This window comes from Dicentrarchus labrax, unplaced genomic scaffold (genome assembly GCF_905237075.1).
Source record: "Dicentrarchus labrax unplaced genomic scaffold, dlabrax2021, whole genome shotgun sequence".
Taxonomy (NCBI): domain Eukaryota; kingdom Metazoa; phylum Chordata; class Actinopteri; family Moronidae; genus Dicentrarchus; species Dicentrarchus labrax.
Window position 1 is genome coordinate 24988980 of NW_026136708.1, and position 13336 is coordinate 25002315.

At 40.6% G+C, this 13336-nt stretch overlaps 1 protein-coding gene across 17 annotated transcripts in view; it reads right to left on the reverse strand.

The window, feature by feature from the left end:
- The window catches only part of adgrg6 (adhesion G protein-coupled receptor G6), a 110106-nt gene that overhangs the window by 42357 nt on the left and 54413 nt on the right, over positions 1-13336 (reverse strand). For 5 of the 17 annotated variants that reach the window (XM_051408792.1, XM_051408790.1, XM_051408805.1 and 2 more), the window contains 5 exons: positions 9255-9326; positions 8145-8198; positions 6822-6914; positions 5948-6025; positions 4748-4819 (listed from right to left, as the gene is read on the reverse strand). The exons of 2 other annotated variants lie outside the window; for them this stretch is intronic. In XM_051408792.1, coding sequence (XP_051264752.1) covers positions 4748-4819; positions 5948-6025; positions 6822-6914; positions 8145-8198; positions 9255-9326 — 369 coding nt within the window. The remainder of the gene's footprint in view (positions 1-4747; positions 4820-5947; positions 6026-6821; positions 6915-8144; positions 8199-9254; positions 9327-13336) is intronic. 10 more of the 17 variants (XM_051408795.1, XM_051408796.1, XM_051408802.1 and 7 more) reach the window with 8 other exon arrangements.

Sequence of the window (13336 nt, forward strand, 5' to 3'; positions counted from 1 at the left end):
TCCGACATCAACATGTGCCTCTGCATTTTGTGTGTCCTGCCCTGGCCTCTGACTCAAGTTTAGTCTCTCCCTTGTGTCTAAAAACTTGTTCGCCTGTGCCTGAGTGCCCAAGTGTGTGTGCATCTGTGTGTGAGCTGAACTGTGTATGTGGATTAGACGTCTGGGGTGTTCAGTGTTGGTTTGTGTCAAGCCTGACTGGTGCATATAATCCAGCCCTGAAGCGTGCTGGGGGGTTGCTGTGTCAAGCTGTGCACTTGGGCTGACGTGGAGTGCCAGTGTCTGGGTTGTTGCCATGACAGATGGAGTCAACACGCGGGAAGTGGGGTGATTAAATGCATCGTCATGGCCAGTGAGTGCCTGGGAGCCCCTGGAGTTAGAGTGAGCACCAGCGGCGGTGTTTGTATTCACCTGGTTGTCGATGAAATGGGAGATTGTATGCTGCAGCCTCCATGGATATCTATTAAAGGTCAGGCTTGATGTATGTCTGTCTTGTGACCCAGATGAAGACGTCTGAGCCAAGAGAAGAGAGTTCTCAACTACGGGATAAGGGGAGGAAACTGCAGTTTCCTCTCCCACCATCCGTTCTGCCACCCCTTGCATCACTGTAGCAGCGGCCTCTGAAGATACAGTGAGAGACAGGTTGTCAAGGTGATGAGAAAGGGGACTCCAAGTTGAAAGGAATGGATTTGAAGAGGAAGAAGAAATGGTAGACAAAAAAGCAGAGTGCAAACTTTGCATTCTATCAATATCTGCCTGGAGCAGAGCCGGGGTGCTTTCAGAGGCCCAAATGCCAGCTGTTGTCAGTGATGTAAAGCCTATGGCAGACTTATTCACTGGACGTGGCTCATCTTGCAGAGTATATATGTCGCTCAAATCTCTCTGATCAGAGTGAGCCAAGAACTGACTGACTGACAGACTGGCTGCATGAGAAGATGGCCACAAAACCACTGATGAACCCAACTCAAGGTCCAGCAGCTCTAACTGTGACAGAGCTGGGTGTGTCTGGGGGGTGAAAACTGATGAGAGTACAACAGTACTGGATGCCAAATTCTCCACAGATAATCCTGAGGGAGTTGGGTTGATTTGACTAAAAGAGGAGTCTAAAATAATCCCACCTGAATGGGCAAACAGACCTGATTGGGTATCAAGGAGCTGAGTACCCTCAGGGTAGGGCAATTGACTTGTAAACGATTCTGACATATTGTTAGAGGACTCTTCTGCAAAGAGTAAGCGGTATTCCGGCAGCAGTGCACCTTCAACAACTGGCATCTGAGATTCAGTTTGGGCTTTAGAAAAGAGAGGAAGAGACAACGAGGATGCTATGTCAACTCTTGTCGCCACAAAGTCCCTTTGAAGGTTTGAGGGCAGAGAAAGAGATGTCAACACAGAAGGCTGAAAGTTCCCGCTAACTCCATCTGACTCTGGAACGTGAGCAGATTCAACAACGCCATCTGCCTCTGAAAGCCTTTGTTCCACATCCTGGGGAGAGGAGGATAGGAATAGGGAGGGCTGCTGTGGATCAGCAGAGAGTGGAAGAGGAATGGTGGTGGACCAGAGGGGAGGAGAGGATGACAGAGGAGTGAGGGGAGGCAAAGTTGGAATTTTTAATGGGACAGGGGAGACAGATGATGGAGCAGATAGAGTGATGGCATGAGAGGAGGGAAGAGAAGAGGGGATTAGAGGTAGGAGGGTAGATGAGGTGTAGATGTCAACAGGGAATGCAAAAATGTTAGAAGAGAAAGTTTGGGAAAGAATGGGAGAAGGAAAGGAGACAGGAGATATGTCTTCACTTGTATACACATTGATAATCAGTCTACTTCTGGCCACTGCAAGGTCAACATCACTTCTAGTAATGTCTGTTTCGTACACACTGCCCAGGGGATTTACAGAAAGTGAGGAATAGGATATCTGGGTCAGTTCTTCCTTCTGTGGTGACGAAGAAGAAAAGATCTGCTTTGGGAAAATCTCATCTGTGAGGAAAGCAGAGGAGCTTAGTTGTACCATGGGCAAAGAAGGTGTTGGCTGTATGAAGAAAAAGGATGAAAGGGGGGGAATAAGAAGAGAGGGTGTTGGTTGAAATGTTGATGTTTCCAGTGGCTGAGTGACAGCTTGTGTGTAAGAAGTTTCCTGTTGCTTTTGTCCACTTGAATTAGTGTTGCTTGGATCCCCGTGGTGGGTTTGAGCTACTGTCAAAGTCTGAGAAACTGTCGGTGTAGGAATTTGAGACCTGCTGATGAATGTAACTGTTCCTGGCATCAACATATCTCTTGAGTGGTTTAGATAAAGTTCGCTGCCTGCTGCTAGGCCGCTTGCGGGGGTTTCCGAATCATTGTGGAAATGTCTTTGGACGAGCATTTCGCTGCCACCGTCAGAAGCAGTTAAGGGGTGTGTGACAGGAAGCAAAGCACCTTGAGGATCTGATATGTTGAATGATTGTTGGTTTTTGGCGTCAGGGCCTGTAAAGGCTGAAGAGATGGTGGCAGGTTCATCCAAGGAGTAGGCAGCATCAAACTTGTACAAGCTAAAAGTACCGTCCTCCTCCGAGAGCTCAGTCAAATCATACACAAATGGTTCTGACCCTGACGAGTACTCATCACCCAGTGGTTCCAGAGGATTTGTCCAGTTACCCATGGCAACTGTTTGGTTTTCCCCACTGGTCATGCTCAGCAGCGACCACTGTGCCGCCACAGGTTTGTTCTTTCTATTGCTGAGTGCAGATGATGATGACAACAAAGATGACGATGATGACGATGCCAGGGGTGCTGCCACTATTGCTGAGGAAGATGCCTTTACATCTAATTCATCGTCTCTTAACACCCCTGTTTCAGGAGTGAGTTTTGAGTCTTGGGTGGTTGCAGGGGTCTCCTTGTTGGAGATTGGTCGTGATGTAGTTTGAGTTGAAGCATGTAAGTGGGAAGTTGTGCGTGTTGCATATGCCAACATGTGTGTTGTGTTTCTTAACGCAGTTGTGTGTTTAAATCCACCTTTTTGCATTGTGTATGCAGGCCTGGTTGTGTATTTGAGTTCAGTTGGCTGTGCAGCGGGTTTTGTGATGTGAGCCACTGGTCTGGGTGATATTCTGGTGGCAGTCGGGTGCCTTCCTCCAGTTGGCCTCTTCCTACCTTGCCAGACCAAAGGGGTGGAGATGAACCCCAGGGAGGTCTTGGAGCTGTGATGGCCTGGGTACCTGGGGAGGGAGGCTGGAGGTATAGGGTGAGAGGGTTCGGGTCGACCTGGGACTGGAGCTAAGAGTCTGGGTTCTATGAGACCATAGGCTTGGGTTGGAGCCCTTAACTGACTGGATGCAAGGGACCTACGATGAGAGCCTCTTCCATGGGGGCTGAAAACAAAAGCAGGTCTAGTTTGTCTGATTGTGGTAGCCGCAGGAGCTGGAGGTCTGGGTGCCTGAGAAATAGGGGATCCAGCGGAAGTTAATCCAAAAACATGCCTGAGTCTTCTGTTGGGAGCAGCTGGACCAGCAGTAAGTACAGCGGCAGGAGAGAAGGAGTCCTTTGCTGTCACCAGGACACAGCACAGCAAACCAGACGCCATTATGGTGAAAAAGCAGGTTACATATAATAAATAAAAGTAATTAAAAGTATTTTCAAGCAACAAACTCAAAGCTGCAGTATACACAGTGGAGATTAAGAAGCACCTTTACACCAGAGACATCCCTAATAATCACTATAAGTGTGAGTATAAGAAAACTTCACTTTGATTATGCAATTGATTTTCTTCACTTCACGTCAGAGAAAATATACAATTATAAGAGTAAAAATCAAACAAATATAGCAGGAAAGGATCAAAGCATGAATAATAGCGAACAAGCTAAAATGGTAAAGGATTATGTAAATGTTTGTATATGAAAGTATTTGTATGACAAGGTTGAGTTATTTTATGGACTCAGTTGTTAATATAACAGGGGAAGCCGACATTACAGGTGGTACTGATCATTATGAAACAAAGAACCTGAATGCAATTGAACTAAATCAGAAAGATATCGCATCAAAAATCCAAATTCCTCAGTGAGAGAAGTAGAAATGTGAAACACAGCAATGCTGTAAAAGAGCATGTAACAAGTAACTCTCCTGTTTGTGGAGATGAAATGTTCATTATCAGCAGAATGCAGAAATATGTAAAGATGCAAATAAAACTACAAAATATCTAACACATTCTTGATTGCAATGTTCTGGAATAACACTAACATTTCATACACCACGATGACTATCTACAGATAGATAAGCATAAATCAAAGAAAGCTCCCATTCCTTGAGTAAAAAAAACAATTATCAGAAGTAGTAGTAATAGTTCTGACACCTTCACATTCCAAATTTCCAAATGTCAGTATAGGAACACTGTACCTTGATTACAATAATAGAAATAAAAGCCCAACAAAAGAATAAGAAAAGTAAGTATCAAAGCTAAAACAATAAAAGATGTGTACCATATGAGAGGAAACCAAACCAGAAAGAGTATTTGTATGACGAAGTCCGGTTGTTTTATGTATTCAATTGTTAGTAACACAACTAAAGCAGCTATTACTGAAGATTATGAAACAAAGAACCTGAACAAAATGTAACTAAATCAGAGAGATATCGCGCCAAGTCACTAGTGAGATAAATCAAAGTACGTTACGTAACAGGAGTTCAAACAACAGCAGGAAAAATCCAAACTCCAAAACGAGTGGGAAAAAGTAAACAGGAATGAAAAGAGAAGAGTGTGCGACCTCGGTAAGTGTGTTTCTTACCCCAAGATGATGCAGCTATGTTAGTGGTTGGTTGGTTAGTAGTTAGCAGCAGTGAAGGAGTCGTTGCTGGAACTGTTTGTGGAGATGGAATGAGAGGAGAAAAGAAAAGGGAGGAGGCCAAAAGAAAGAGAGAGAGGAGGAGTCAGAAGGGATGAGTTTAATGGTAGTAGTATGATCGTGTTAGAGATGTAAAGTATCAGCATAATGCAAAGATAGCTATACACTGTAAAGCCTAACAGCATGAACTAAGCTAACATAACTTAATCCTTCAAAACTCATTCCTATGAATTAAACCCAACTCAAAAATGAATTGTAATAATTCAGTTGTTTTGAGTGAACTATGCAGTATTTTAAGTATAGGTGATTTAATTCCAGTTTGTTTCACTGATTTATTTTCTTTAAGCTGACTTCAAGTGACCAAAAATTTAAGCCCCAAAGCCCCAAAATTAACTGGCTACCGTTTTGATAATCGATGAATTGTAAATAGTTTTTATCGACTTTTTTGACAGGTAATGTAAGAATTTGCTTTAGTGAAAGAAAACTGAGTAAATTCAATTTAAGATTACTATAAAGAAGATGCATTTAAATGACTTTATTCAGATTATTTCTGTTAACACATTTTAAAATAAGTTTGTAAAAATTTTGCATATGAGTGTAATGTAGGCTACTTACTAGTTTTAAGTACAATTAACTTATCTTATCTATCTTTATCTTAACCATAAATGAGTTACTACACAATTTTTCTTTTCTAATGCTTAAATTGTTCCAGTTACAGCTATATTTTATGCATACAAGTTGTTTCAAACATTAATAACTGGTTTAGTATTCTATACATTTTAATTTTTTTTTTTTTTTTTTAAGTGTATTAAATATCTAACATGATGACCAGGGCTTAAAATCCATACCATCAAAGGCTCAGTTGTACACATAATCATTTAACCAGGTTGGGAAATAAACTGAATTTAAGTGAATTTCCCTTCAGTTTTACTACTCAGACTTATTGCGGTTTAGCTTTTTAAGGGCAATTTTTTTCCACTACTGAGTGCATGGCACAACTGTAGGCCTACACAATTACATATATAGTTAAATTATTTATGTTCAGAAACAATGTACTCAGTGGTGGTAGAATATGCTATTGTTTCGGTACCTGCCACCCAGATTAAAACTAGTCAGCCTTCACTCCAGTATTGTTGCTCTTACCATGCGTTGTGGGGTTAGTAGCTGGGTGGTTAGTGGTAGCAGATGAAACAGTTGACGTGCTGCTGGTTGTCTGTTGGGCTACACGGGAAGTAAACAATCACAGATTATCAGTCAGTTTAATAGACACATGCTGTGGGTAGATTATGCACCAATCTGCGAGCGGGTTCTCATCACATCATTGATAATTTTATAGACTTGTGAGTGTATGCGTATACTTGACTTGACCTGAAAACACACCTACATTTTGGGGACATCAATCTATTTTACAGGAAGCACGTTTTGAAGAAAGTATCAGAAGAGTTTTATGGAAACAGCTAAATAAATAAAAAATTTTCCTCCATTTTGCAAAAAAGTTTTTACATTTGCTTGAGGTGGGGTTTTTTTCAGAAAATGCGCTAACTAGTACACACAAACACTTTGTCCGAATAAATTCTTAATAAGTTCTTGAAATTCTTCAGATGGGATTGAACCTTCCTCACATTAATACATGAAACTAACAGAAATGTATTATTTCTTTTATGGTTTTTCACCATTAGGCTTGGGGAGTAAGATATTTGCATATTTAGTGTTGATGTAATCCAGAAGTAACGGAAAGTAATCAAGTTACGTTACTTTAATACTGTGATACTACATATTCTTAACAGGTCATTTGTAATTCTACGGGATTACATTTTTAAAGTAACCCTCCTAACTCTTGTCCATTTGTGGCGTCCTCTTCTTCTGTTTTTTTGACTGGAGAATTGGTGCCACCTACTGCTCATCTCGTCAACTAACTCCTATCATTTGCGTAACGATAGTGGATGGAAACAACGTCCAATTCAGTATGTTGCGACGTTAAGTAGCGACAATATTGAGATATGGTTAGCTACCTTACCATGTGCTGTGCTGCTGGTTGAAGCAACGTTAGTGGAAGGAGATGCAGGGGTAGCAGTGCTGGTGGTGATGTCAATGGTAGTGGCAGGCATAACTGATTAGCACAATGAGTAAGCATGTCAGTATCACAAAACACAACCAAACCATGTTAATGGGGCAAAGTTCCTATAGTCTGTTTGGTTATAGGTCCAATCTCAAAAGTCTTTCTTTATTCAATGAAAAAGAAATGTTGATCAAGGTAAGAATTTTTGACATTTGGTGCATTAACTTTGTTTTCCAAAAGCATCTTTGGGTCAATTTAATTTCAAAGGTGATTGTTTTTGGAAATTCCTAAAATAGCAAAATTGGTCCCGCCCAATGAGAGCCTACATAGCTCACTTAGCTATGCCAATGAGTTATAGTCCACATATGGGCCCCTGGTAGCCACACTGTAATGTGATAAGTTATTTAAAAAAACAAACAAACAAACAAAAAAACAATTCTTTAAACATTACATTACATAAAAGATTAACACAAATGACATTTTTTTTGTTCTTCATTAGCAGCTTTTTAAAAAAATTTTACTTACTAACTTGTGTTTAAAGTTACAGAAACATTCCTGATTAAATACTTTTTACTAGGTGTTTTGTTTTCACAGTACAAATAAAAATTAATTCAGTGTCAATTAAAATTACCAAAGCTACTTAGACAAGAATGTCTTTTAACTTACAAAATGGAGTTTAGTTTAATGTAAGATTTTTGATGCAATCAGTTTCAACAATTAAATGAACTCTTCTGGTTTTACAATGCATTTATGGCCCATAACACTGAACATTTGTCAAAAAAAGATTTCTAAACAGGGCCAGCTATGGTCATACATTTGGCTGAGATGTGGCTGTGTCATGGGCCATATGTGGCTACCAGATCTGGCCCACATGTGGACCGTAATTCATTGCTGTATTTGGGCTGAGTGTATGGGCCGGACCAATTTTGCAATATCGTTTGACACTCAGTGAGAAGCTGCTTTTGTCTGCTTTTTTGTTTAAAACCAAGGACCCAGTGTTTCAGAAATTCCTTTGTATTTCCTATCATAATTCAGTGGAGTCATGCTGAGTCGAGTGTGTCATAATAATACGCAAAATTGAACCCCACTGTTGGAATATTTTCTACAATAAATTTCAAAAATGAGTCTAGGTTTCAATTAAGAACACTATTGTTCTCATTTAGTATGACTTTTCCACCCTGAAAACAGTCAAATTTAGGGAAGAAGCATTCTGTAATTGACTTTTTTTTGTTTTAATGGAAAGTCACAAACAATAAAGCAGCGAAGCAGATGAAGCCTTACCAGAGAAGGAGCTGGTTGTGCTGGTGGATGGGGATGAAGTGATGGAGGGGAGAACTGAAGATGACAAATCAAAGGATACAGCAGAACGAGAGGAACCACACATGGAAAACAAAATAGTTTTTATTTCGCCAAGTGCAGATAAGGAACGCCCGGTGCTCCTGAAAATACTTCCAACACTTTGACGACTTTTTAAATGCATATAAATAAAACCTCCAACATGCTTATGTTAAAAATGAATGCGCCATGTACAGGGTATTTCCTGTTTCACCTGAGCTGCATATTTAAAACTCCACTGTGAACTGTCCTTTGTTACAACAAAAAACCCATATTATCCAAATCAAAGAACAAGAGCAGATTTGCATTCACCACTACAACTCCTCAGATGAAAAAAGAATGACAGAAAGGCTAATTAACTAATGAAAAGATTTGATTAACTCATTTTTTAATGCAGTGGTAGTGGTGATAATATTTATCTAGACTCTAATCCTCCGGAGTCAAACACGTTCATCTGGACCAATTTATCAGAGCAAAATTAGCAGAATCTTCTCCCATGCAGATAGATAATGAATAATAGAGTGAAGAAATTAATAATAGAGGGTTTTACTTTCCGAAAGGTGCAGGAAAAATCAAATAGCTCCAAGCAATTTTACACAGGTCCTTGAAAAGGTCAAACATGGCACAACTTCCCTGGTTCTGATTTTTTCTTTAGAAAAACCCATTAACGATCATTGTTTTTTTGGTAATGACCTCTAAATGACTTCCATGAAAAGAAGTATTCCTTTTGAATCTTATATGAGCCCCCAAGTTTATCTTGGAGAAGGGGACTAAAAATGTCCCTGTGGATTTAGTAAAAGTTTTTCGATAAACTGTCAAAGGTTATCAGCATAGCAGCTGAACAACATAAATTAGCATTTTATGAAACAGAAAGAAGGAGGCTGAAAAACTAGAGCAGGGGGAGGAATAAGAGGGTGATCAAAAAGCAAAAGGACAGCGCTGGAGTAAAAAGGGAAGACAGAAGGAAGTGAAGAAGGAGCAGCTGAAAAAGAGGGAGAAGGGAGTCAGAAGGATATTGGGAGAAGGCTGAGGAGGGCGAGGATGAGGGTTGCTTACCGTGGGCGGTGGCATTAGTAGCATGGATGGTGTTAGTGGAGTCAGTGGATGAAGTGGCGGGAGAGGAAGCGGCTGGCGGTAGTGACAAGGGGTTGGGATGAGAGAGAGAAAGATGCAGAGGATGATGAATGGTTGTGAAGCTGCATGATCATCTTCAGTGCAGAAACTTTAAAAGTAGAAATGCATTGTGGCAGGTTGCTTTTTTTGTATTTTCAGTCTTCTTTTAAAGCATTTGCCCCAAAGGGCTGAGAACCAGCAAGGTCGCAGTAGGGCCGGAGCCAGACCTACTTTTGAATAAAATTCTTCGGTAGTTGCTTTTTTAAGTGTACAGTCTATGGTAGCCACATATATCACACTCTGTGACCACAGCCTTTAAGAAAGCAATAAATGAAGAAATTCAAAAACATGGCTAATTGTGTCATGTGATGTAAATCAAACGTTTGCCATTCTTTGCCACTTTGTTAGCTAAAGTTTACTGAAAATGAAACTAATGATTTTTATCAGTGATACTGTGTTGCTGATGGGCCCGACCAATTTGAAATGCGTTCCGTGGTTCATGGTTTTCCCACTTATTAGCGTTTGTTACCTCTCATTTTTGAATCAATACCAGTACTGGTACCGTAGGTAGTTCTGTTCGCTGATTTATGTCCAAGTGTTCATTTTTCAGATCAGTTGGTTTTTAATTTTTTTTTTTTTGAAGGTATAAAAAGGAGGTTTCATGTCATGATTGACAGGATTAAGTAGGCCAGGCGTATGGGTGGGACTTTGATACCACAGCACCAACCGCGATCACTTCTGTGTGCAGAGCTTGAAGCCTGGCATGATGGATTCCTGCATGATCTTGTGATCTCAAGCTCGAGTCCAGCTGCCTTGTATGGTTACGGAGCACCGATTCTCCACAGGGGTTCAGGTGAAAGCAAAGCCTGGCATTCAATCAAAAGATCAAGACACTGACACCGGAGGTGCTGCTCTTTATGTGCCTGCACTCTATAGACCAAACCAGCTCAAGGATTTAACATATAACCCTGTGAGTGCTCTCCCATGGCCTGTTGACTTGCCTGGGTTGCTATAGTCATTTATATTCTGGAAGACAAGCTGTAGTTTAATTGGCTTTTTTCCTCTCATGAGCACAATCCCACAAAAACTGACCTTTAGAAAAATGTCCCTCTGAAGCCTCCATAGGATAGTGTGAGAACTGACATTTAGAGAGTGGGGTTGGGTCACATCGTCAGCTGGCCCCAAGCTTCTGTTCAAGTTCTAGTTCCAGATCACGTGACCTCCTGGAGCAAAGGTGATTGGCTCGAGTGAGATTTTCTTTAGGCCACGATCTGTGCATGGACATTATTCCAGTTTTAATGGTTTTGGCTGAACAGCAAGGGGCTCATGGCTGCAGCTGAACAGCACCCTGGGGTGGTTTTCTTCTGGTTCCTTCACGTAAGTTCCTCTCAGGACACAGTGGGGTCATTTAAGGAAAATGTCATTAACAGACTCGAGGAGACTCTTTTCCACATTGTTTGGTGAGAGGGACCGGCAGAATGTAAATGATTATTGAACTGCAACCTCTCTACTTGCCGACACTTGAGTGGAGTATCTGTTTCCTGGTTTTTCAACCAACTTGACTGAGATTCCTATCCTTGTTTTCTTCTCAAGGCAAGTTCATTTCATTTATACAGGCCAAAATCATAAATCACTTTACAATCTGTAAAACGCATGACACTACCCTTAGATCCTTTATCTGGATAACAAAAACCTCCACAAAAAACCCATATTCTTTTTCATTTATAAGTGCATTTCCATCCCCCTGTTTTATGTTTGTGCATAAAAAAACCTGTGTGGAAAACACCAGAAATGTGAATAAAAGTGAAAATGTCCACAAAAGGTTTTCAGCTTGGCTGAGGTGGAAAAGTTGGCATATTGACAAAACAAATCGCGACAAAGTGCAAAGTGTCATGAACCCCAGTATGCAGGAATATTCAACTGCACTTGACTTCACATGCAAAAAACTGAATGGGATTAGCATAAAGTTGGCCTGTCTGCAAAGGGGAGACTCGTGGGTATCCATAGAAGCCATTTTCATTAGATATCTTGAGGTGAGAGGTGAAGGCATCCCTTTGAAAATGGCCATACCTGTTTTTTTCATCGCCAAATCTTTGAAGCATTATTTAGACGCCTTCCCAACATGCTAGCATGACATGTTTGGTACCATTGGATGCATTAGGTCATCTAGTTTCATATCACTAGTTTAGCTTTAAAACTGAGTCTGCTACAGCCTTTGAAAGTGCAGAGTGGAAGAGGGAAGGAAAATTGTGGTGGCACTTGGGGTTGGCCAATCAGATTTCACCCCAGGCCCCCCATTTGAACATGCCCCTGGCCACTGAAACTTCTCACTAGACTAAAAACGGCGCCAAACACATCAGATCTATGTGGAGTGACAAAGACACTATAACCTTCCTAACATACATGAAACAGAAATGTTATATTTCCATCGTGTTTTACACATTGTTTTCCCGAGCTCTTATAATGACTTCATCTCGTGTCTATCTCCATCATCATCTCATCTCTCTCATATAACAACAGAAGTGAACAGAAATTCACATTTTCCCTTAGTTGTTTGGTTACTAAAACTGCTTCTTTTGTTTGATTAATCAATGATCAGTTTATAATCACATAAAACAGAGAAAAGCAGCAAATGCAAACACTGGAGACACTACAGTTTGTTATTCATTTTTTTCTCCTTTCATTTTATCATCTCCTCTCCTCTTTCCTTTTCTTCTTTTTGCCTCCCGTCTTCTTACATTTTGCCTTTTTCATCCTTCAACACCCCACATCTCCTGTTCTCTTCAAACTAAAATCTTTTCACCTGTTCAGAGTAGTCCGACAGTATTGTTGGAAAGTTCGGAGGGAAGAATATGTGCAGGGCTTTGGGGAATGGGGATTTTCTGTGAATCAAATCCAAGTGTGGTTGAGGTTAAGACAGCTTCACTTGACAAGATATCCAGAATCCATTTTGGGGGTTAAGCAGCTTTAGGGGGTTCTGGAAACCTTGGGGGCGCTGGGACTCTGTTAACAAGGCACATATAGTAGAGACTGACAGTAAAAACCGTATATAAAGCTGAAAGGGAAGTGTATGGAACTGATGCTGCAAAGGTTGAGAGTTTGATTCCCACTGGGTTCACTTGCATTGAAACCTCAGTTAGATCGTAGTTGGCAGCAGGTTTGGGGTTCCATTCTTTGTGTACTTGAATAAATAATTGAAGGTATGAACACTGACAGGGTTCTCGCCTATGACAACAACACATGCACTCGTAGTACCAAAAGGTGCTTAGGACAACAGCTGTAACTTTCTGAAAACTTCTTGAAAGACTCAGCATGGCTTAGATGTTATGAAAGCAGGCATGGAAGTGAAATGAGCTTTATAGCTGCAAATGTATTGTAGAAGACTTAAAGTACATTTGAAATAATCCTTGATGTTACTGGAGCTCAATCCCCAAACTGCCAAATATCACAAGGAATGGTAGTTATCGCTGACGGACAACAGAGTTCTGGGAAAAACTGAAATGCTCAAGAAATATTTGACAGTGGGCTGTTCTGATGGATGAAATATAAATGTGAGAAGTGAAACTTCTGCAACGCCTGACAGTTGGAGGGGAAAATAATGTTTCTTTTCCAAGAATCTGTGAGGATTTGTCCACTTTCTGTTTAAAAATACCATCATTGGTTGATGCAGAAGTTTCTGCAAACCTTATGTTCCCAGTTGAGTATTGATTTGAAGATTTGTAGTTTAAATAATAAATCTGTATGTGTCCACAAGACCGACCAAAAGTAAAAGACAGAAACAGGTGTGAAAGTGACCACAGACATCTACATAACTGTTGTTTCAATGCTGTTTAAATAAAACAACTTCTAACTACAAATTGAAATTAGAGTTAACTTAAATGTATAAATGTCTCTCAAAAGTGCCTGAATTGGATCAAAAAAAGTGCCAGCACCCTAATTCAACACAACCCTAACCCTAATTCTTGTGGCCGTTTTATGCATTTTCAGCACAGTTTTCTCAGTAAAAGCTACATTCACTAGGGGTG